This window comes from Oncorhynchus clarkii, chromosome 6 (assembly GCF_045791955.1).
Source record: "Oncorhynchus clarkii lewisi isolate Uvic-CL-2024 chromosome 6, UVic_Ocla_1.0, whole genome shotgun sequence".
NCBI lineage: Eukaryota > Metazoa > Chordata > Actinopteri > Salmoniformes > Salmonidae > Oncorhynchus > Oncorhynchus clarkii.
In genome coordinates, this window is record NC_092152.1 from 38,784,284 (window position 1) to 38,807,255 (window position 22,972).

Consider the following 22,972-nt stretch of genomic DNA (forward strand, 5'->3'; position numbering starts at 1 on the left):
GACGTAATTACACCAGCTCTGTCAGGAGGAATGGGCCAAAATTCACCCAACTTATTGTGGGAAGCTTGTGGAAGGCTACCCGAAACGTTTGACCCAAGTTAAACCATTTAAAGGCAATGCTACCAAATACTAATTGAGTGTTTGTAAACTTCTGACCCACTGAGAATGTGATGAAAGAAATACAAGCTGAAATAAATAATTCTCTCTACTAGTATTCTGACATTTCACATTCTTAAAATAAAGTGGTGATCCTAACTGACCTAAGGCAGGGAATTTTTACTTGGATTAAATGTCAGGAATTGTGAAAAACTGAGTTTAAATGTATTTGGCTAAGGTGTATGTAAACTTCCGACTTCAATTGTGTGCATAACAGGTAGTCAGCCTGCCACGCAGTCTCCTTCTGGAGTCAAAACTTGACATCGACCCTAATTAATCGGTCATTCCGATTAAATCGGTCGACCTCTAATATATATATATATATATATATATATATTAGAGTTTGAACGATTAATCGGAATGGCCGATTAATTAGGGTCGATGTCAAGTTTTAATAACAATCGGGAATCTGCATTTTTCTACACCGATTATGGCCGATTACATTGCACTCCACGAGGAGACTGCGTGGCAGGCTGACTACCTGTTATGCGAGTGCCGCAAGGAGCCACGGTAAGGTGCTAGCTAGCATTAAACGTATCTTATAAAAAAATATATTCTTAACATAATCACTAGTTAACTACACATGGTTGATGATATTACTAGTTTATCTAGCTTGTCCTATGTTGCATATAATCGATGCAGTGCCTGTTAATTTGTCATTGAATCACAGCCTACTTCGCCAAATGGGTGACAAGTGCATTCACAAAAAAGCACTGTCATTGCACCAATGTGTACCTAACCATAAACATCAATGCCTTTCTTAAAATCAATACACAAGTATATATTTTTAAACCTGCATATTTAGTTAATATTGCCTGCTAACATGAATTTCTTTTAAGTAGGGAAATTGCGTCACTTTTCTTGCAAGCAGAGTCAGGGTATATGCAGCATATTCCAGATTCCTAAGTGGACAGTTTGATTTCACAGAAGTGTGATTGACTTGGAGTTACATTGTGTTGTTTAAGTGTTCCCTTTATTTTTTTGAGCAGTGAATATATATATATATATATATATATATATATATATATATATATATATATATATATATATATACACACAGTGGCTTGCGAAAGTATTCACCTCCTTGGCATTTTTCCAATTTTGTTGCATTACAACCTGGAATTAAAATTATTTTTTTGTAGGTTTGTATCATTTGATTTACACAACATGCCTACCACTTTGAAGATGCAAAGTATTTTTTATTGTGAAACAAACAAGACAAAAAAAAACATAAAACTTGAGCGTGCATAACTATTCACCCTCCCAATATCAATATTTTGTTACAGCCACCTTTTGCAGCAATTACAGCTGCAAGTCTCTTGGGGTATGTCTCTATAAGCTTGGCACATCTAGCCACTGGAATTTTTGCCCATTCTTCAAGGCAAAACATCTCCAGCTCCTTCAAGTTGGATGGGTTCTGCTGGTGTACATTAATCTTTAAATCATACCACAGATTCTCAATTAGATTGAGGTCTGGGCTTTGACTAGGCCATTCCAAGACATTTAAATGTTTCTCCTTAAACAACTCACATGTTGCTTTAGCAGTATGCTTAAGGCTATTGTCCTGCTGGAAGGTGAACCTCCGTCCCAGTCTCAAATCTCTGGAAGACTGAAACAGGTTTCCCTCAAGAATTTCCCTGTATTTAGCACTATCCATCATTCCTTCAATTCTGACCAGTTTCCCAGTCACTGCCGATGAAAAACATCCCCACAGCATGATGCTGCCACCACCATGTTTCACTGTGGGGATGGTGTTCTCGGGGTGATGAGAGGTGTTGGGTTTGCGCCAGACATAGCGTTTTCCTTGATGGCCAAAAAGCTACATTTTAGTCTCATCTGACCAGAGTACCTTCTTCCATATGTTTGGGGAGTCTCCCACATGCCTTTTGGCAAACACCAAAAGTGTTTGCTTATTTTTTTCATTAAGTAATGGCTTTTTTCTGGCCACTCTTCCGTAAAGCCCAGCTCTGTGAAGTGTACGGCTTCAACTGGTCCAATGGACAGATACTCCAATCTCCGCTGTGGAGCTTTGTAGCTCATTCAGGGTTATCTTTGGTCTCTTTGTTGCCTCTCTGATTAATTTCCTCCTTGCCTGGTGCATAAGTTTTGGTGAACCCCTACGACTTCTGAAGGTAATTGGTTGCACCAGATCTTATTTAGGGGCTTCATAGCAAAGGGGGTGAATACATATGCACGCACCACAATTCTTTGAAAGAAGTAATTTTCTTAATTTCACTTCACCAGTTTGGATTATTTTGTATATGTTCATTACATGAAATACAAATAAAAATAAATTTAAATTACAGGTTGTAATGGAACAAAATAGGAAAAACGTCCCTAGGGGGATGAATAGTTTTTCAAGGCACTGTATATGGTACTTTAATACAAGATGACACAAAATAAGGAATTTCAGTAGAAACGTCAGATTAAATTCTACGAAAATTAGAGAATGCTGGAATACTCTTTGGTTCTACCCCCTAGAACGTATAAAATAACAACTATCTATTAAATGAAACATTGTTTGAAATTCTTAAATCCTCTCTTTCCACAATTTATTCAATGGAAGCATTGAATAAATAGAGCCATCTGAAAACTCTCACCACAGATGGCCTGCTCCAGATGGTACTGTGTGCTGTAAACATAGAGCATGTTTTCCAGCAGGGAAGGAAATAAACCGTGGCAACACAGACCACGTTCTAAATGTCACCCTATTATATAGTGCACAAATCATTTTTACCAGAGCCCTATGTGAATAGGGTGCCATTTGAGACGCTTCCAGGGATAAGAACCCCTACTCTACCACTACTTACCTGTCACTGTCCAGTGCAGGTTGGGGAACCTTAACTTTAGAGGGCAGGCTGTCCTCCAGGAAGCTTTTATCCAGACCCTCATCTGGCACAAAGTCATCCACACTTTGAACATTAGCAGGACACACGGGGGCAGGCTCTGGCTCTGAATACAGACAGCAGTGATCAGAAGAGCCTTTGATGTGTTCCAAATGAAAACCTATTTTCTCAGTGCACTACTGTGTGTTTTGACCCTGTTCAAAAGTATTGCACTATATAGGGAATAGGGTGCCAATTGGGACTCCTCATTTGTTATTATTCAACAGCATAGACTTACTTACACTGACATTGTACAGTATCAGGCCTTACTCATCTCATGATGATGGTTTACATAAAAACAACACAGCATCATGTAAGTGTGACTGTCTGGATGTAGAGAGCAAATAGGCAAACTAAACCCTTCCTTCTTAACTCTATTGAGTTAAAATATCAATTATTTACTCCCCTCAATATAAAGTGTTGTTCCAATGGCAGGCAGGGCAGTGATCCTTACAAGCACTTCACAGAAATCCAATCATTCATGAAGATATCCTTTGACTAATACACATGTGTATAACATGTGTATAACATGCATAGTCTAGTCCTTATCCGGGCATTTAGGATAAAATATGGGACAAAACAAACAGACCACAAACGATTAAAATCAGTGGGTGGCCGTCCTGACTGGAACATCACCTCTGACCGGAACATTGGTCATAATTTTTTGTTCATTTCCCGACGATTTTACATGTTGAAGTAGCGGAACTCTGAAGCACCAACCAGACTCACCTGGCATGGTGGCAGTCACCTCTGGGGCCGGGGCGGAGCCAAAGAGGCGTGAGATCAAGCCACGTTTCTGAGGAGGCGGGGCCTGGGCAGGGCCTGATGCTGGGGGAAGCGGTGACGGTCCAGGATGCTCAGGACTCTGAGCCTGCCTCAGAGTGGGGGATTGAAGCTCAGCTGTGGGGGAAACCATCCCAGCTGCCAGGACAGGAGGCGGAGGAGAGGGTGAGGGCGAGGGGGCCTGGAGGCCGGGGACCTGGGCAGGGATGGTTGGCTGATGAGGGGTGCCAGGGCTAGAGCTGCCAGTGGAGGCCCCGCTTGGAGGAACGGTAGGGGACTGGGAGCCCGAGGAGGGGCTCCGGCCGTTGGCTGGACCAGGAGAACCATAGCCTTTACTGCGGGTCTCTATGTTCTCCAAGAAACTGCAAAACAATGGGTGCTGTGCTGTTAGTACTGGCAAAACGGTGCTGAAGGAAGAAAGCAAGAAACATCTAAAAACGTGGCTACAAGTGTTAAGGATCAAAACAAACTGATACACAGAGGGAAAATATCACTGAACATGCCAAACAAACTGATACACAGAGGGAAAATATCACTGAACATGCCAAACAAACTGATACACAGAGGGAAAATATCACTGAACATGCCAAACAAACTGATACACAGAGGGAAAATATCACTGAACATGCCAAACAAACTGATACACAGAGGGAAAATATCACTGAACATGCCAAACAAACTGATACACAGAGGGAAAATATCACTGAACATGCCAAACAAACTGATACACAGAGGGAAAATATCGCTGAACATGCCAAACAAACTGATACACAGAGGGAAAATATCGCTGAACATGCCAAACAAACTGATACACAGAGGGAAAATATCACTGAACATGCCAAACAAACTGATACACAGAGGGAAAATATCACTGAACATGCCAAACAAACTGATACACAGAGGGAAAATATCACTGAACATGCCAAACAAACTGATACACAGAGGGAAAATATCACTGAACATGCCAAACAAACTGATACACAGAGGGAAAATATCACTGAACATGCCAAACAAACTGATACACAGAGGGAAAATATCACTGAACATGCCAAACAAACTGATACACAGAGGGAAAATATCACTGAACATGCCAAACAAACTGATACACAGAGGGAAAATATCACTGAACATGCCAAACAAACTGATACACAGAGGGAAAATATCACTGAACATGCCAAACAAACTGATACACAGAGGGAAAATATCACTGAACATGCCAAACAAACTGATACACAGAGGGAAAATATCACTGAACATGCCAAACAAACTGATACACAGAGGGAAAATATCACTGAACATGCCAAACAAACTGATACACAGAGGGAAAATATCACTGAACATGCCAAACAAACTGATACACAGAGGGAAAATATCACTGAACATGCCAAACAAACTGATACACAGAGGGAAAATATCACTGAACATGCCAAACAAACTGATACACAGAGGGAAAATATCGCTGAACATGCCAAACAAACTGATACACAGAGGGAAAATATCACTGAACATGCCAAACAAACTGATACACAGAGGGAAAATATCACTGAACATGCCAAACAAACTGATACACAGAGGGAAAATATCACTGAACATGCCAAACAAACTGATACACAGAGGGAAAATATCGCTGAACATGCCAAACAAACTGATACACAGAGGGAAAATATCGCTGAACATGCCAAACAAACTGATACACAGAGGGAAAATATCACTGAACATGCCAAACAAACTGATACACAGAGGGAAAATATCACTGAACATGCCAAACAAACTGATACACAGAGGGAAAATATCACTGAACATGCCAAACAAACTGATACACAGAGGGAAAATATCACTGAACATGCCAAACAAACTGATACACAGAGGGAAAATATCACTGAACATGCCAAACAAACTGATACACAGAGGGAAAATATCACTGAACATGCCAAACAAACTGATACACAGAGGGAAAATATCACTGAACATGCCAAACAAACTGATACACAGAGGGAAAATATCACTGAACATGCCAAACAAACTGATACACAGAGGGAAAATATCACTGAACATGCCAAACAAACTGATACACAGAGGGAAAATATCACTGAACATGCCAAACAAACTGATACACAGAGGGAAAATATCACTGAACATGCCAAACAAACTGATACACAGAGGGAAAATATCACTGAACATGCCAAACAAACTGATACACAGAGGGAAAATATCACTGAACATGCCAAACAAACTGATACACAGAGGGAAAATATCACTGAACATGCCAAACAAACTGATACACAGAGGGAAAATATCACTGAACATGCCAAACAAACTGATACACAGAGGGAAAATATCACTGAACATGCCAAACAAACTGATACACAGAGGGAAAATATCACTGAACATGCCAAACAAACTGATACACAGAGGGAAAATATCACTGAACATGCCAAACAAACTGATACACAGAGGGAAAATATCGCTGAACATGCCAAACAAACTGATACACAGAGGGAAAATATCACTGAACATGCCAAACAAACTGATACACAGAGGGAAAATATCACTGAACATGCCAAACAAACTGATACACAGAGGGAAAATATCACTGAACATGCCAAACAAACTGATACACAGAGGGAAAATATCACTGAACATGCCAAACAAACTGATACACAGAGGGAAAATATCACTGAACATGCCAAACAAACTGATACACAGAGGGAAAATATCACATTACATTTCATAGTTTTGATCCTCAGTCTCCTGCTGCACGGTGAGCTCCTCCAGAGTGGCGTCCATGTCTAACTGGTTGGTCTCGAGCTGCCGTAACAGAGTCTCCCTCTGTAGAGATCAACAGGGGGTGGCTGGGAATGACTGACCATGAACCAGAGCACTAACACTCCTTTCAAAAGAAAAAAGAAACCCTTTCACAGGGTGTGCCCGTGGTATTTCTGATCAGACTTTCCCGACCTTCACAAAATTCATTGGGGAGGCAGGTAGCCTAGTGGTTAGAGCGTCGAGCTGACAAGGTAAAAATCTGTCGTTCTGCCCCTGAACTAGGCAGTTAACCCACGGTTCCTAGGCCGTCATTGTAAATAAGAATTTGTTCTTAACTGACTTGCCTAGTTAAATAAAGGTTAAATCAAAAAATATATTTAAAAATAAGACGGTTATGACAGTAGCAAAGCTATACATTTCACAATACAATGTAGTCTAAGCTAGAACTAACCTGAAGTTGCAGGAAAGGAATGTTGAAAAATCTGTGTAAATATTTCAAACCAAATCCATTCTTCATAGAGGCTTCAGCGTAGTGAATATAGGAGGAACCCATGGGTCTGCAAGAACCATAGAAACCATCAGTCAAGTACAGTGCCTTGCGAAAGTATTCGGCCCCCTTGAACTTTGCGACCTTTTGCCACATTTCAGGCTTCAAACATAAAGATATAAAACTGTATTTTTTTGTGAAGAATCAACAACAAGTGGGACACAATCATGAAGTGGAACGACATTTATTGGATATTTCAAACTTTTTTAACAAATCAAAAACTGAAAAATTAGGCGTGCAAAATTATTCAGCCCCTTTACTTTCAGTGCAGCAAACTCTCTCCAGAAGTTCAGTGAGGATCTCTGAATGATCCAATGTTGACCTAAATGACTAATGATGATAAATACAATCCACCTGTGTGTAATCAAGTCTCCGTATAAATGCACCTGCACTGTGATGGTCTCAGAGGTCCGTCAAAAGCGCAGAGAGCATCATGAAGAACAAGGAACACACCAGGCAAGTCCGAGATACTGTCGTGAAGAAGTTTAAAGCCGGATTTGGATACAAAAAGATTTCCCAAGCTTTAAGCATCCCAAGGAGCACTGTGCAAGCGATAATATTGAAATGGAAGGAGTATCAGACCACTGCAAATCTACCAAGACCTGGCCGTCCCTCTAAACTTTCAGCTCATACAAGGAGAAGACTGATCAGAGATGCAGCCAAGAGGCCCATGATCACTCTGGATGAACTGCAGAGATCTACAGCTGAGGTGGGAGACTCTGTCCATAGGACAACAATCAGTCGTATATTGCACAAATCTGGCCTTTATGGAAGAGTGGCAAGAAGAAAGCCATTTCTTAAAGATATCCATAAAAAGTGTAGTTTAAAGTTTGCCACAAGCCACCTGGGAGACACACCAAACATGTGGAAGAAGGTGCTCTGGTCAGATGAAACCAAAATTGAACTTTTTGGCCACAATGCAAAACGTTATGTTTGGCGTAAAAGCAACACAGCTGAACACACCATCCCCACTGTCAAACATGGTGGTGGCAGCATCATGGTTTGGGCCTGCTTTTCTTCAGCAGGGACAGGGAAGATGGTTAAAATTGATGGGAAGATGGATGGAGCCAAATACAGGACCATTCTGGAAGAAAACCTGATGGAGTCTGCAAAAGACCTGAGACTGGGACGGAGATTTGTCTTCCAACAAGACAATGATCCAAAACATAAAGCAAAATCTACAATGGAATGGTTCAAAAATAAACATATCCAGGTGTTAGAATGGCCAAGTCAAAGTCCAGACCTGAATCCAATCGAGAATCTGTGGAAAGAACTGAAAACTGCTGTTCACAAATGCTCTCCATCCAACCTCACTGAGCTCGAGCTGTTTTGCAAGGAGGAATGTGAAAAAATGTTAGTCTCTCGATGTGCAAAACTGATAGAGACATACCCCAAGCGACTTACAGCTGTAATCGCAGCAAAAGGTGGCGCTACAAAGTATTAACTTAAGGGGGCTGAATAATTTTGCACGCCCAATTTTTCAGTTTTTGATTTGTTAAATAAGTTTGAAATATCCAATAAATGTCGTTCCACTTCATGATTGTGTCCCACTTGTTGTTGATTCTTCACAAAAAAATACAGTTTTATATCTTTATGTTTGAAGCCTGAAATGTGGCAAAAGGTCGCAAAGTTCAAGGGGGCCGAATACTTTCGCAAGGCACTGTATATGGACACATTAACCATTGCAAAATTCTGGTAGCTTTACCCCAATTCCGAAGTGTGCTTATTCCCTGCTGATTCCAGGAATAATCCAACAGGGATTTCTTCAGGACTCAGGACATTTTGGTAATGTTATCACAACTTTTTAACCCTAATAAGACTAAAACAGAGAGAGTTAAATTCACTACCTATTCAGATTAGCGATAACCTGGCGGATGTCATCAGGTAGAATGACACGGTGGTCACCCATGTCCCTGTGGTTGCCTAGGACACACACTGGAACATGAGTGGGTACTTTGGGCAGCTCTCTCAGGATGTAGTTGAATGTCCTGCAATGACATAAAAAAAGAATTCAACAATTTATAGCTACTATTGTTTATCCATAAATGAGGAATTAAAAATATGGGTGTCTCCCCATACTTGGCCCAGTATAATTGTAACCTTTTTCACATTGTTCTGCTTTTGAAGCTAAGCAGTTAGAAGCCAGCCAACCACTGTGGGCTAAGTGGTTAATAGCCACACACAGGTTTACAGAAATCTAATCCCACCCATGCACATTGTTTAATCAAAGCTCATTGATTTATTAATTGAACCATGGCTATGTTCCAAATGTCACCTTATTGCCTATGTAGCGCACCACTTTTGACCAGAACCTTATGGGCCCTGGTCATAAGTAGTTCACTTTGTCGGGATTAAGGTGCCATTTGGGATGTACTCCATGTTTATATGGACAATACTTTTGCTGTTGTTGCTATAAAGTATATTGTCTTTCAACATAAAAACAATGAATAACAGTACAAACAAAACATCAAAATTGGGGAAGGGGAGGTCTCCAAAACTGTTCTTGAATGTCCGCAATTTTCAAAATGATATGTAGTGGAAACCTTTCAGAACAGAGCAGTATATACTATGAAACAAGCTAGATCTACTTGGGGGTTTTCTAAAGCTAACCAGCTTCAGTTAGCCTCCCATTCCAGCTCAGGCTTCGTCCTACTACGACGGTGGATATTGCTCATCTGCCTGCGGTTAACTGTAGCAGGCTTGTAACAGCGTGTGCATGTCGCACATGGCTAGTCGAACACCGAACTCTTCACTGAGACCATGCTGAAACGTCAATCCAAAACCAGTCAGTGCCAGATTTTTAATTTGTGCCGAAATCAAAATGAAAGAAAAATATTCTTGCAAATTCAGCAGGCTATGATGTGGAATACACTTTAAACAGTACCGTCTTTATTTTATAATGTATCGTTAATACCGTCTTTGATGTGCTTATCAATGCACAAGCACCTTTCCCCCACTTCTATCACTCCTTCTGTGGAACAGCTTGCTGCGTTGTGGCCATAGACATAAATCCATTGAAGGGCTTTGGATCTTCCATAGACAAATATTCCATTGAAGGGTTTTGGAACCTCTAAACCTGGCAATTTTACTGTTAAAAGCATGGGTACGCTATCGCCGCTAGTCTCGATTTGAATCAGAACCGTCATTTTCTATGGGTTTATATGTCTATGGTTGGTTGCGGCTGTCATTTGCCTTTCGCAAATGTCTAAATACAATCGCGCAAAAAATGCAAAGTTTGGAAAGCAAATGCTATCATTACTAAAAGTGTCATGTGATGGGTATTTTAACATTACTTTTTTTTTACACACAAAAAAACATTTTATTAATAAAACCTTTTAAATCAGTTGTCTTCCTTAAATGAGGGGTATGATAACACAATCTTTGAGAGAGCTATCTGAGCAGCTAACCGATCGCTGCAGCTGTACACAGCCCATCTGTAAATAGCCCATCCAATCTACATACCTCATCCCCATATTGTTTTTTTTGCACACCATCATCATTCGCTACTATGGCTTATTTATTGCCTTACCTCCTCACGCCATTTGCACACACTGTATATATTAGAGGTCGACCAATTAATCGGAATGGCCGATTAATTAGGGCCGATTTCAAGTTTAATAACAATCGGAAATCGGTATTTTTGGGTGCCGATTTGCCGATTATTTTTTTTATATATATTTTTTAATACCTTTATTTAACTAGGCATGTCAGTTAAGAACACATTCTTATTTTCAATGACGGCCTAGGAACGGTGGGTTAACTGCCTCGTTCAGGGGCAGAACGACAGATTTTCACCTTGTCAGCTCAACCTTAAAGTTAACTAGTCCAACGCAATAACGACCTGCCTCTCTCTCATTGCACTCCACAAGGAGACTGCCTCTTACGCAAATGCAAGTTGTAAGTTGCTAGCTAGCATTAAACTTATCTTATAAAAAACAATCAATCATAATCACTACTTAACTACACATGGTTGATGATATTACTAGATATTATCTAGAGTGTCCTGCGTTGCATATAATCTGACTGAGCATACAAGCATACAAGTATCTAAGTATCTGACTGAGCGGTGGTAGGCAGAAGCAGGCGCGTAAATATTCATTCAAACAGCACTTTCGTGCGTTTTGCCAGGAGCTCTTCGTTGTGCGTCAAGCATTGCGCTGTTTATGACTTCAAGCCTATCAACTCCCGAGATGAGGCTGGTGTAACCGAAGTGGCTAGCTAGTTAGCGCGCGCTAATAGAGTTTCAAACATCACTCGCTCTGAGCCTTCTAGTAGTTGTTCCCCTTGCTCTGCATGGGTAACGCTGCTTTGATGGTGGCTGTTGTCGTTGTGTTGCTGGTTCGAGCCCAGGGAGGAGCGAGGAGAGGGACGGAAGCTATACTGTTACACTGGCAATACTAAAGTGCCTATAAGAACATCTAATAGTCAAAGGTTAATGAAATACAAATGGTATAGAGGGAAATAGTCATATATTTCCTATAATAACTACAACCTAAAACTTCTTACCTGGGAATATTGAAGACTCATGTTAAAAGGAACCACCAGCTTTCATATGTTCTCATGTTCTGAGCAAGGAACTTAAACGTTAGCTTTCTTACATTGCACATACTGCACTTTTACATTCTTCTCCAACACTTTGTTTTTGTATTATTTAACCAAATTGAACATGTTTCATTATTTACTTGAGGCTAAATTGATTTTATTGATGTATTATATTATATTAAGTTAAAATAAGTATTCATTCAGTATTGTTGTAATTGTCATAAAATTAAAATAAATAAATAAATAGTTTGATTAATCGGTATCTGCTTTTTTGGTCCTCCAATAATTGGTATCGGTATTGAAAAATCATTATCGGTCGACCTCTAGTATATATACTTTTTTTCTATTGTGTTATTGACTGTATGTTTCTTTATTCCATGTGTTACTCCGTGTTTTTGTTTGTGTCGCACTGCTTTGCTTTATCTTGGCCAGGTCACAGTTGTAAATGAGAACTTGTTCTCAACTGGCATACCTGGTTAAATAAAGGTGAAATTAAAAATATTTAAAAAAGAGGGAGGGTATGTGATTTCACTGGTCCTTAACTCATGGCCCAGACACTTCATTCAAGATAAATGGAGTTAGCCTGCCCCAGAATAATTATTTGCCATAGAAATGTACCTGGCTAAAAGGTGAGCCACTTTCGTAAAACCGGTTATCCCGAGTTGAAAGTTACCTCGGTAACTACTCAGACCCGATACCCCTCAGCGATAAGTATAGTTATAGTTAAATATGCTTTGGGTGAATAAATATTTACTTTGGAGATGACTGCAACTATTTGAATACAGATCCCCAAAAAGTATTACTTTTTAAAACTATTTGAATACAGATCTGAGAAAACAGCTACTTAAAACGAATACTTGAATACAGATCTCAGGAAGTGAATACTTTTCTGAAACTATTAGATTGGCTGCCTTAACTAATGGCAGGGCTGAATCTGGAACTGCAGGTTGAAGATAGATTGCAATAGTATAGGAGGTTGTGTGTGCTTGTCATTCTGACAGTCATATTTGATCTACACAATACATTTCTATCTGAACATTTTGTAAATGTTTCTGAATGTTTATTGTCCCAGATATACAAATCAAGTCAAATCAATTAACCAATGATATTTTGTAAAGATAAGTATAAATACGTTGTGACCCTCAACTACTGTATGGGGCTCTATTTTAACAAACCTAATGACAGTGGTTTAAAATACTTTTAAAGTAAAAATACTTTAAAATACTACTTTAGTTATTTTGGGTATTTGTACTTTTCTAGTTATATTTTTTTACAACTTTAACTTCACTACATTCTTAAAGAAAATAATGTACTTTTTACAACATACATTTTCTCTGACACCCGAAAGTACTCGTTACATGTTGAATGCTTAGCAGGACAGGACAATGGTCCAATTCACACACATAGAAAGAATATCCATGGTCATCCCTTCTGCCTCTAATCTGTCCGACTCACTAAACATACATGCTTCGTTTGTAAATTATGTCTGAGTGTTGGAGTGTGCCTCTGGCTATCTGTAAATCGGAAAAAAAGAAGAAAATGGTGCTGTCTGGTTTGCTTAATATAAAATAATTTGACATGATTTATACTTTTACATTTGATACTAAGTATATTTTAGCAATTACATTTACTTTTGATACTTAAGTATATTTAAAACCAAATACTTTTAGACTTTTACTCAAGTAATATTTTACTGGGTGACTTTCACTTTTACTTGAGTCAATTTCTTTTAAAAGGTATCTTTACTTTTACTCAAGTATGATGATTGGGTACTTTTTCCACCACTGCCTAACGCAATGGTAGATCTTAGTTCTGGCGGTAGTGCTATAGGTCCGGAGATGTCCGATTTTTTGTTTGCTTATTTGCTAAATACACTATATATGCAAAAGTATGTGGGCACCCTTTCAAATTAGGGGATTCGGCTATTTCAGCCATACCTGTTGCTGACAGGTTTATAAAATAGAACACACAGCGATGGAGTCTCCATAGACAAACATTGGTAGTAGAATGGCCTTACTGAAGAGCACAGTGACTTTCAACGTGGCACCGTCATAGGATGCCACCTCCCCAACAAGTCAAATTTCAGCCCTGCTAGAGCTTCTCCGGTCAACTGTAAGTGCTGTTATTGTGAAGTGGAAACGTCTAGGAGCAACAACGGCTCAGCCGGGAAGTGGTAGGCCACACAAGCTCACAGAACGGGGCCGCCGAGTGCTGAAGCGTGTAAAAATCGTCTGGTTGCAACACTCACTACCGAGTTCCAAACCTCCCCCGGAAACAACATCAGCACAAGAACTGTTCGCTGGGAGCTTCAGGAAATGGGTTTCCATGGCCAAGCAGTGGGGCACAAGCCTAAGATCACCATGCGCAATGCCAAGAGTCGCCTGGAGCGGTGTAAAGCTCGATGTCATTGGACTCTGGAGCAGTGGAAATGCGTTCTCTGGAGTGATGAATCACGCTTCACTATCTGGCAGTCCGACGGACAAATCTGGGTTTGGCGGATGCCAGGAGCACGCTACCTGCCCCAATGCATAGTGCCAACTGTACATTTTGGTGGAGGAGGAATAATGGTCTGGGGCTGTTTTTCATGGTTCGGGCTAGGCTCCTTAATTCCAGTGAAGGGAAATCTTAATGCTACAGCATACAATGACATTCTAGATGATTCTGTGCTTCCAACTTTGTGGCAAGTTTGGGGAAGGCCCTTTCCTGTTTCAGCATGACAATGCCCCGTGCACACAGCGAGGTCCATACAGAATTGGTTTGTCCACATCAGTGTGGAAGAACTTGATTGGCCTGCACAGAGCCCTGATTACCTTCATTAGGCTATTGATAACGCCTAAAAAGACAGCGTATAATTCTAATCAAATTTGAATAAAAATGCCTAAATACAGTTACGGGCACCATAATTGCTCCCTGTGGGCATATAATACAGACAATCCAATTTAGACTATGGAGGGTTTTTACGCACATCCAAACTTTTCATAGGACTTGGACAAAGATCCAATATAAAAAGAAAGGGGGGAATGTCCACTCACCATTATACTGCTCCCAAATGTAATGTTTTATAAACATCATAGAACCATCTTACAGATCATATTTGCACTTCTGCAGAAATAGGAGCTAAATTGCATAGCATTTGAGCCATATACATTCTCACCATACACCCGCGGATGGTGAATCTTTCTACGTTTGTTTTTTGTTTAATTTGAATAAAAAACAATCACTGTTTGAAAACAACAACATTTTCGAAACAGGATCAGGTCAGAAGCATGATGTCATAAATCGCATCTCTAGTTCCATGACTGTAAGGCAATGTGTGCACACTTAGTCCTAAGGGCTATTCGGCAAGAGGCATGGATGTTTGTCCTATCCATTGAAGTCTATTAACCAGTATACAATAACCATAGAGACCTAGTTATAACAAACATGTAGCCAATCTAGTTTATTTTTATTTTTTACATTGAATAAGTAATTGGCTTCGTCTACACACATTGAATTCGCATTTCGAAAATGCACTGCATGTTCGAGCCATGGACAATTGGACATTGCCTAAATGTTCTACCACGATTACCCTACCATCGCTGTTGATATGGCCTGTTAGTGACTTTGCCATGTGAAAGGTAAACAAACAAACAGGCAAATAGCCAAGGCTACAAGCGGATTCAACACCAAGAACATTGATTGTAATTCCCGCGATTTGACAGTGAGGTCCAACTGATGAAAATGGAAGATGCAATTTTTTAAAACAAAATGATAAAGGAAAAACAAAACAATAAACAGTATTTTGTAATAACTTCATGTTCCTAAACAGACTTCCAACAGTCACTGACACCTTTCATTCAATAGGCATTGGGCACATAGGCCTAATGAGTCAAAACTTTTCACAGAAGCTGGACAAAAACAATGTCCAGTATAAAGAAAAAAAATGGAATGCATGCTTTATATGATTACATAAACATAAATGTATAGTTACAGTAAACTCAAAATGTAGCCATGGATGTGTTACTCATTTTAAGTTGGATGTTACATTAGTTTGTAAGATTTCCTTAAGTTAAGGCTATTTACTGTATTACAAAAGTAATATTGCAAACAAATATCAACATTTAAAGGAGATGTATCCACTGCTTGATAGTTCCATCTGAGCCACTCGCTTAATCACATTCTTAAATTTTTTTTAACTTAAATTTTTTTTAAATTTTAAACTTTTATTTTTATATCAACATTTGAAGATGTATCTTTTATTTGGATAGATCCATCTGTGCCACTGACTTAGTCTGTCTTTATCCCCAGTTCTAATTAATATGTTCGATTCAAGTCTTCATCTCAACCAAAAATCAAAGTTAAAGAATGGGATTAAGCCAGTGGTTCAGATGGAACTATTCAAGCAGTATATACAGTGCCTTCAGAAACAATTAATTCCCCGTTGTTACAGTCAGAATTCAAAATGGATTAAGGACACACCTCAAATATTTCCACCCCTCCCACCTCAGTGCCAGCGAGCTGATATAAGACAAGTAAATTACCAACCCTGGCACCAGGATTGGAAAATTGCAGAGCGCTGGCTTTTACGAGTCAAAATTGCCAAAGAGCGTGTTTTTGACTCAAGTGCCGCCTTAACGCCAGCCAAATAGAGCCCTATGACTCTTTCAACATGCCACTGAAAAGGTTGAAAGCTGCAATTAATTTTAAGATACCTGAAAAGTAATTCAAAGCCATTTGCAAACGGCAAGTTGGATGCTTTGCAAAAACAACTTCGAACCTCTTTGTCCATCTGAGGGAAAGTGTTCTTGTTTAAAATACACACTATACAGTCGTTAAAGGAATGGTTTACTCAGAATACAAACTAACATGATTTTCCACCTACCTTGGCTGCAGTTGATTCAACAAGGCAGTTTTGGGATATTTTGTTTCCTTTTGACAATACTTTGTTACTGTTATCATTCTCAGTAACACTTAACATTAAACTGTTCTTGTGCCTGTGTAATAAAACTGTAATTACTTTTGGAGCAACATTTTATTAGTATGTTGACATAATACTATTTTAATTCCATAGCAATGAGATGAGAGTTTTTGTAACTACTGTACACAAGAGAAATAGTGACTGTTCCTTATTCCACTTGTAATAACTATTATGTAATTATAAAGCAATTTTCAGTACTATGTAATAACAATGTTGCTATTGTAACAATCACAAAAAGTGGTCTACTGTAATGTTGAGGTGATTTCATGTCCCTCACGTATTTCATTCTATGCTATATTGAGATCCATATCTAAGAGCCCTCTAAACCATGTGCTTATGATCATACTGTATATTTAGACTAATTCAACTGTTGTCATTTTTGGTTCTTCATCAAATATTTGGCAGCCAACAAATACATATGTTTTTGTTTTCAAATAACCAAACTATTATTTGGTTTTCTGAGAGGTATTCAAAATATGTTCTAATATTACTTGTTTTTCTGAGATCTGTATTTGAATATCAAAGAAAATAGTTGCCTTTTAGTTGAAACTATATATAAACTATAGTCGATTACCTTGACTATTGGAAAAGTCGGTATTTTCAAATAAACTACAAAATACAAGTATTTTCTGCCCAGGTCTGAAACCTTGTAACTAATGTATTGAACGTTTGTATAATGCACGACACCGACTCTTACCATTGCTTGGTAATGTCAAACATCATGATCACCCCGTTGCAGTTCTTGTAAACATCGAGGAACTCTGCATCCAAGGCCACTTCGTCAGACTGCAACAAATCAAGTGTTATTATTTAGATTGAACATGAATGAGTCTTATGAGAATGTGACCTTTGTTTACATCTTACTAGCTACTGTACAAAAAAACGCCCCAGTGAGACTCCTTAGATGACCCAAATAAAGAAAAAGACATCTATTGTACTCTTAAACATTATCAGCATGTGATAATCACCTCTTGGGGTTCATTCTCTACTTTCAAAGTGTCCCCTCGCTTTTTACCTCTGCCTGTGGGAAAGCAGAATGTCAAAAAGCTGCAATTCAGAACATAAAACTGGACAAAACATTAAACTATTGCCTTCAAGTGTAACAATGTGAGAAAGCCATACCATAGAAATAGAATGACTAGAATGGGTAATCCCATTCAAATAAATGGGCCTAATGTGGTCTGAGGGGCTATTCTCGTTCTAGTGATTATATTTATATGAGCCATACATACAGTATGATTACATGGCATTTATTTTAAAACATAACAACTTGAATCCCTTTCTTTTATAGCTTTGATGTTAGCAAAGCACAGCAAATACAGCAGTAACAGAAGCAGGAAAGCTGTTGTTATATTTTAACTGGCAAACATACTAAATTCTGTCCTTTCAAAAAGTGAGAGTCAAACCTTTCTTGACTGTAGCACCAGGTTATTGTACACAGAGTAGTCAAACAGAACATTTTCTAGCAAGCAATCAGACATATTTCTATTTCAGCCACGCTGCAAACTAAGCAATGACCAACCTTCACTGTGTTTGCATTCAGATAACACAGAAGCACAAGAGGGACAAACCCACCGCACACAAACAAATAACTTCTAGGAACTACACACAGTGACTCTCACCTACACCCTCAGGGAGAGGGTATTTTTGGCCTGAGGCAAGTGCAAGAGAGGAGCAAGAAAAACAACATTAATATAGTGAGGAGAAAAAAAATCCACAGACAGAAGACTCTTGAACATTTCTGAAAATAATTTGCAACGGGCACAGATGGACAATGGGATAATACAAAATACATGGACATTTCTAATACAGCAGGAGGTAGATGTCAATTGAATGACTCATGTGAGTCTCACACTTGCACCCAAAGTAAAGAATCACACTGACCTTTATCCACCACGTCCCACACTTCCACCTTGACCACGTCATCAGTGGCTGAGGGATAGAGAAAGTCATCACAACAAGCATCACAACAGACAAAGCCTGTCCCATACACAAGCTCTAACCACTAGAATGTGTCCCAAGGCTCCGTGCTAAAGCTCTAACCACTAGAATGTGTCCCAAGGCTCCGTGCTAAAGCTCCAACCACTAGAATGTGTCCCAAGGTTCCATCCTCAAGCTCTAACCATTAGTATGTGTCCCAAGGCTCTGTGCACTAGGACTGGGCGATATGGCCAAAATATCAAATTTAAATAGTTTTCAGATTTTTGGCAGTATTTTATGTTTTTGAATAATAAAAGTGCACTTTCACCACACTGTGAAGTTCATCATAACTTATTTGATCTGTAGCTTAATAAACTGCATGCTTTCCTGAGTCGTAGTTGAAGGACCACACAATATATCGTTGCATGACTCTAAGTTTATTTCGATATGATGGTTATTACAGTTGAAGTCGGAAGTTTACATACACTTAGGTTGGAGTCATTAAAACTCATTTTTCAACTGCTCCACAAATTTCTTGTTAACAAACTAGAGTTTTGGCAAGTCGGTTAGGACATCTACTTTGTGCATGACAAGTAATTTTTCCAACAATTGTTTACAGACAGATTATTTCACATATAATGCATTGTATCACAATTCCAGTGGGTCAGAAGTTTACCTACACTAAGTTGACTGTGCCTGTAAACAGCTTGGAAAATTCCAGAAAATTATGTCATAGCTTTAGAAGCTTCTGACATCCTTTGAGTCAACTGGAGGTGTACCTGTGGATGTATTTCAAGGCCTACCTTCAAACTCAGTGCCTCTTTGCTTGACATCATGGGAAAATCAGAAACCTCAGAAAAACAATTGTAGACCTCCACAAGTCTGGTTCATCCTTGGGGGCAATTTCCAAACGACTGAAGGTACCATGTTCATCTGTACAAACAATAGTACGCAAGTATGAACACCATGGGACCACGCATCCGTCATACTGCTCAGGAAGGAGACGTATTCTGTCTCCTAGAGATTAACGTACTTTTGTACGAAAAGTGCAAATCAATCCCAGAACAACAGCAAAGGACCTTGTGAAGATGTTGGAGGAAACAGGTACAAAAGTTTCTATATCCACAGTAAAACGAGTCCTATATCGACATAACCTGAAAGGCGGCTCAGCAAGGAAGAAACCACTGCTCCAAAACCACCATAAAAAAGCCAGACTACGGTTTGCAACTGCACATGGGGACAAAGATCGTACTTTTTGGAGAAATGTCCTCTGGTCTGATGAAACAAAATAGAACTGTTTGGCCATAATGACCACCGTTATGTTTTGGAGGAAAAGGGGGGAGGCTTGCAAGCCGAAGAACACCACCCCAACCGTGAAGCACGGGGGTGGCAGCATCATGTTGTGGGGGTGCTTTGCTGCATTAGGGACCGGCGCACTTCACAAAATAGATGGCATCATGAGGACAGAAAATTACGTGTATATATTGAAGTAACATCTCAAGACATCAGTCAGGAAGTTAAAGCTTGGTCGCAAATGGATCTTCCAAATGGACAATGGCCCCATGCATACTTCCAATGTTGTGGCAAAATGGCTGAAGGACAACAAAGTCAAGGTATTGGAGGGGACATCACAAAGCCCTGACCTCAATCCTATATAAAATGTGTGGGCAGAACTGAAAAATCATGTCCTATGAGTCCTATGAGCCTGACTGTTACACCAGCTCTGTCAGGATGAATAGGCCAAAATTCCCCCAACTTGTGGGAAGCTTGTGGAAGGCTACCCGAAACGTTTGACCCAAGTTAAACAATTTAAAGGCAATGCTACCAAATACTAATTGAGTGTATGTAAACTTCTGACCCACTGGGAATGTGATGAAAGAAATAAAAGCTGAAATAAATAATTCTCTCTACTATTATTCTGACATTTCACATTCTTAAAATAAAGTGGTGATCCTAACTGACCTAAAACAGGGAATTTTTACTAGGATTAAATGTCAGGAATTGTGAAAAACTAAGTTGAAATGTATTTGGCTAAGGTGTATGTAAACCTCCGACTTCAACTGTATATCAATATTTGCGAATAAAGGTGTTTCCACCTCTGTTTCTCTCACAATAAATTTTACACACAAATAGATCTCACCTTGTCTTGTGTAATTTGTTTTGTCGACATTTGGAAAATTTACTGACAAATTATCTGTTTGCTGTCTCCATTTGCTGTTTCCATCAGCCTTTAGTGACATTTTTTTTATGACATGTACTTTACTCGCATAAAACGGTTGGATGGAAACCTGGTTTATGAACACGTAGGATACATTTGGAAAGTATTCAGACCTCTTCCATTTTCCCACATTTTGTTACGTTACAAATATATTATTCTAAAATAGATTAAATGATTACTTTTTTGTAATCAATCTACACACAATGCCCCATAATGACAAAATGAAAACAGGATTTTAGAAATGTTTGCAAATTTATTACAAATAAAAAACAGAAATAACTTATTTATAAATGTATTCAGACCCTTGGCTATGAGACTCGAAATTGAGCTCAGATGGATCCTGTTTCCATTGATCATCCTTGAGATGTTTCTACAACTTGATTGGAGTCCACCTGTGGTCAATTCAATTGATTGTAAATTATTTGGAAAGGCACACACCTGTCTATAATAAGTCCAACAGTTGACAGTGCATGTCAGAGCAAAAACCAAGCCATGAGGTTGAAGGAATTGTCCGTTGAGCTAAGAGACAGGATTGTGTCGAGGCACAGATCTGGGGAAGAGTATCAAAAAATGTCTGCAGCACAGAAAGTCCCCAAGAACACAGTGGCCTCCATCCTTCTTCAATAGAAGATGTTTGGAAACACCAAGACTCTTCCTAGAGCTGGCCGCACGGACAAGTGAGCAATCGGGGGAGAAGGGCCTTGGTCAGGGAGAGGAAGGTGAACACGATGGTCACTCTGACAGAGCTGCAGAGTTCCTCTGTGATGGGAAAACCTTCCTGAAGGACAACCAGCTCTGCAGCACTCCACCAATCAGGCCTTTATGGTAGAGTGGCCAGACGGAAGCCACTCCTCAGTAAAAGGCACATGACAACCCGCTTAGAGTTTGCCAAAAGGCACCTAAAGGCCTCTCAGAACATGAGAAACAAGATTCTCTGGTCTGATGAAACAAATATTGAACTCTTCGGCCTGAATTCCAAGTGTCATATCTGGAAGAAACCTGGCACCATCTCTACGGTGAAGCATGGTGGTGGCAGCATCATGCTGTGGGGATGTTCTTCAGCGGCAGGGACTGGGAGACTAGTCAGGATCGAGGGAAAGATGAACGGAACAAAGTACAGAGAGATCCTTGATGAAAATCTGCTCCAGAGCACTCAAGACCTCAGACTGGGTAGAAGGTTCACCTTCCAACAGGACAACAACCCTAAGCACATAGCCAAGACAACGCAGGAGTGGCTTCGGGACAAGTCTCTAAATGTCCTTGAGTGGCCCAGCCAGAGCCTGGACTTGAACCCGATCGAACATCTCTGGAGAGACCTGAAAATAGCGGTGCAGCAACACTCCCCATCCACCCTGACAGAGCTTGAGAGGATCTGCAGAGAAAAATGGGAGAAAGTCCCCAAATATAGGTGTGCAAAACTTGTAGCGTGATACTCAAGAAGACTCGAGACTGCCAAAGGTGCTTCAACAAAGTACTGAGTAAAGGGTCTGAATAGTTATAAATTTCTACAATTTCTTACCTGTTTTTGCTTTGTCATTATTGTGTGTAGATTGAAATGGGGGAAAAAACAATTTAATAATCAATTTTAGAATAAGGCTGTAACGTAACAAAATGTGGAAAGAGGAAACGGGTCTGAATACTTTCCGAATGCACTGAAAATGTTCATAAACCAGGTGTCCATACAACCTTTTTATGCCAGTAAAGTACAAATCAGATAAAAAAATGTCACGACAGGCCTGATGAAAACAGAAAATGGAAACAGAAAACAACCATGCTTTTTCACAAGTTCCCAGTTTTTTAAAAAGTTATCTGGATTTTGCCTATCGTATAGGATTAAATGCATAGACATAGAAACTGTTTGTGAGAATAGGTCTATTGTGGTCTGGATGTACACAAGAGATGTGTTTTCACCATCCCACTATTGACACAAAACACTTGTAGACAAAGCTATTGATCTAGCTAACTACGCAAGACTATTTCTGAAACCTAGTGGGCTTACCTAGATATTATTTACCTTTATATGTGCCATGTTCAACTGAAGTGAATTACAGTTGCAGAAGCAGGAAACGTACATGTCAGAAATATACAATGACAACATGCTGGCCTAATTTGATACTGTAGGTTAAGCCTGGGGTGAATTAAAAAAAGCATAGGACTGAAACATAAATAAATGTGTGTAAGTAAAGAGCCCAATTCTC

General features: G+C 39.5%; 1 protein-coding gene across 3 annotated transcripts in view; it reads right to left on the reverse strand.

Annotated features, from left to right (window-relative positions):
• Positions 1–22,972, reverse strand: part of LOC139411110 (rab-like protein 6) — a 29,978-nt gene that overhangs the window by 3,394 nt on the left and 3,612 nt on the right. Inside the window, exons 3-12 of one of the 3 annotated variants that reach the window (XM_071156968.1) lie at positions 22,789–22,809; positions 18,521–18,568; positions 18,259–18,288; positions 17,605–17,657; positions 17,334–17,422; positions 8,985–9,125; positions 7,042–7,147; positions 6,550–6,653; positions 3,771–4,186; positions 2,967–3,108 (exon numbers count right to left, since the gene is read on the reverse strand). In XM_071156968.1, the coding sequence (XP_071013069.1) occupies positions 2,967–3,108; positions 3,771–4,186; positions 6,550–6,653; positions 7,042–7,147; positions 8,985–9,125; positions 17,334–17,422; positions 17,605–17,657; positions 18,259–18,288; positions 18,521–18,568; positions 22,789–22,809 (1,150 nt within the window). The remainder of the gene's footprint in view (positions 1–2,966; positions 3,109–3,770; positions 4,187–6,549; positions 6,654–7,041; positions 7,148–8,984; positions 9,126–17,333; positions 17,423–17,604; positions 17,658–18,258; positions 18,289–18,520; positions 18,569–22,788; positions 22,810–22,972) is intronic. The other 2 variants (XM_071156969.1, XM_071156970.1) reach the window with 2 other exon arrangements.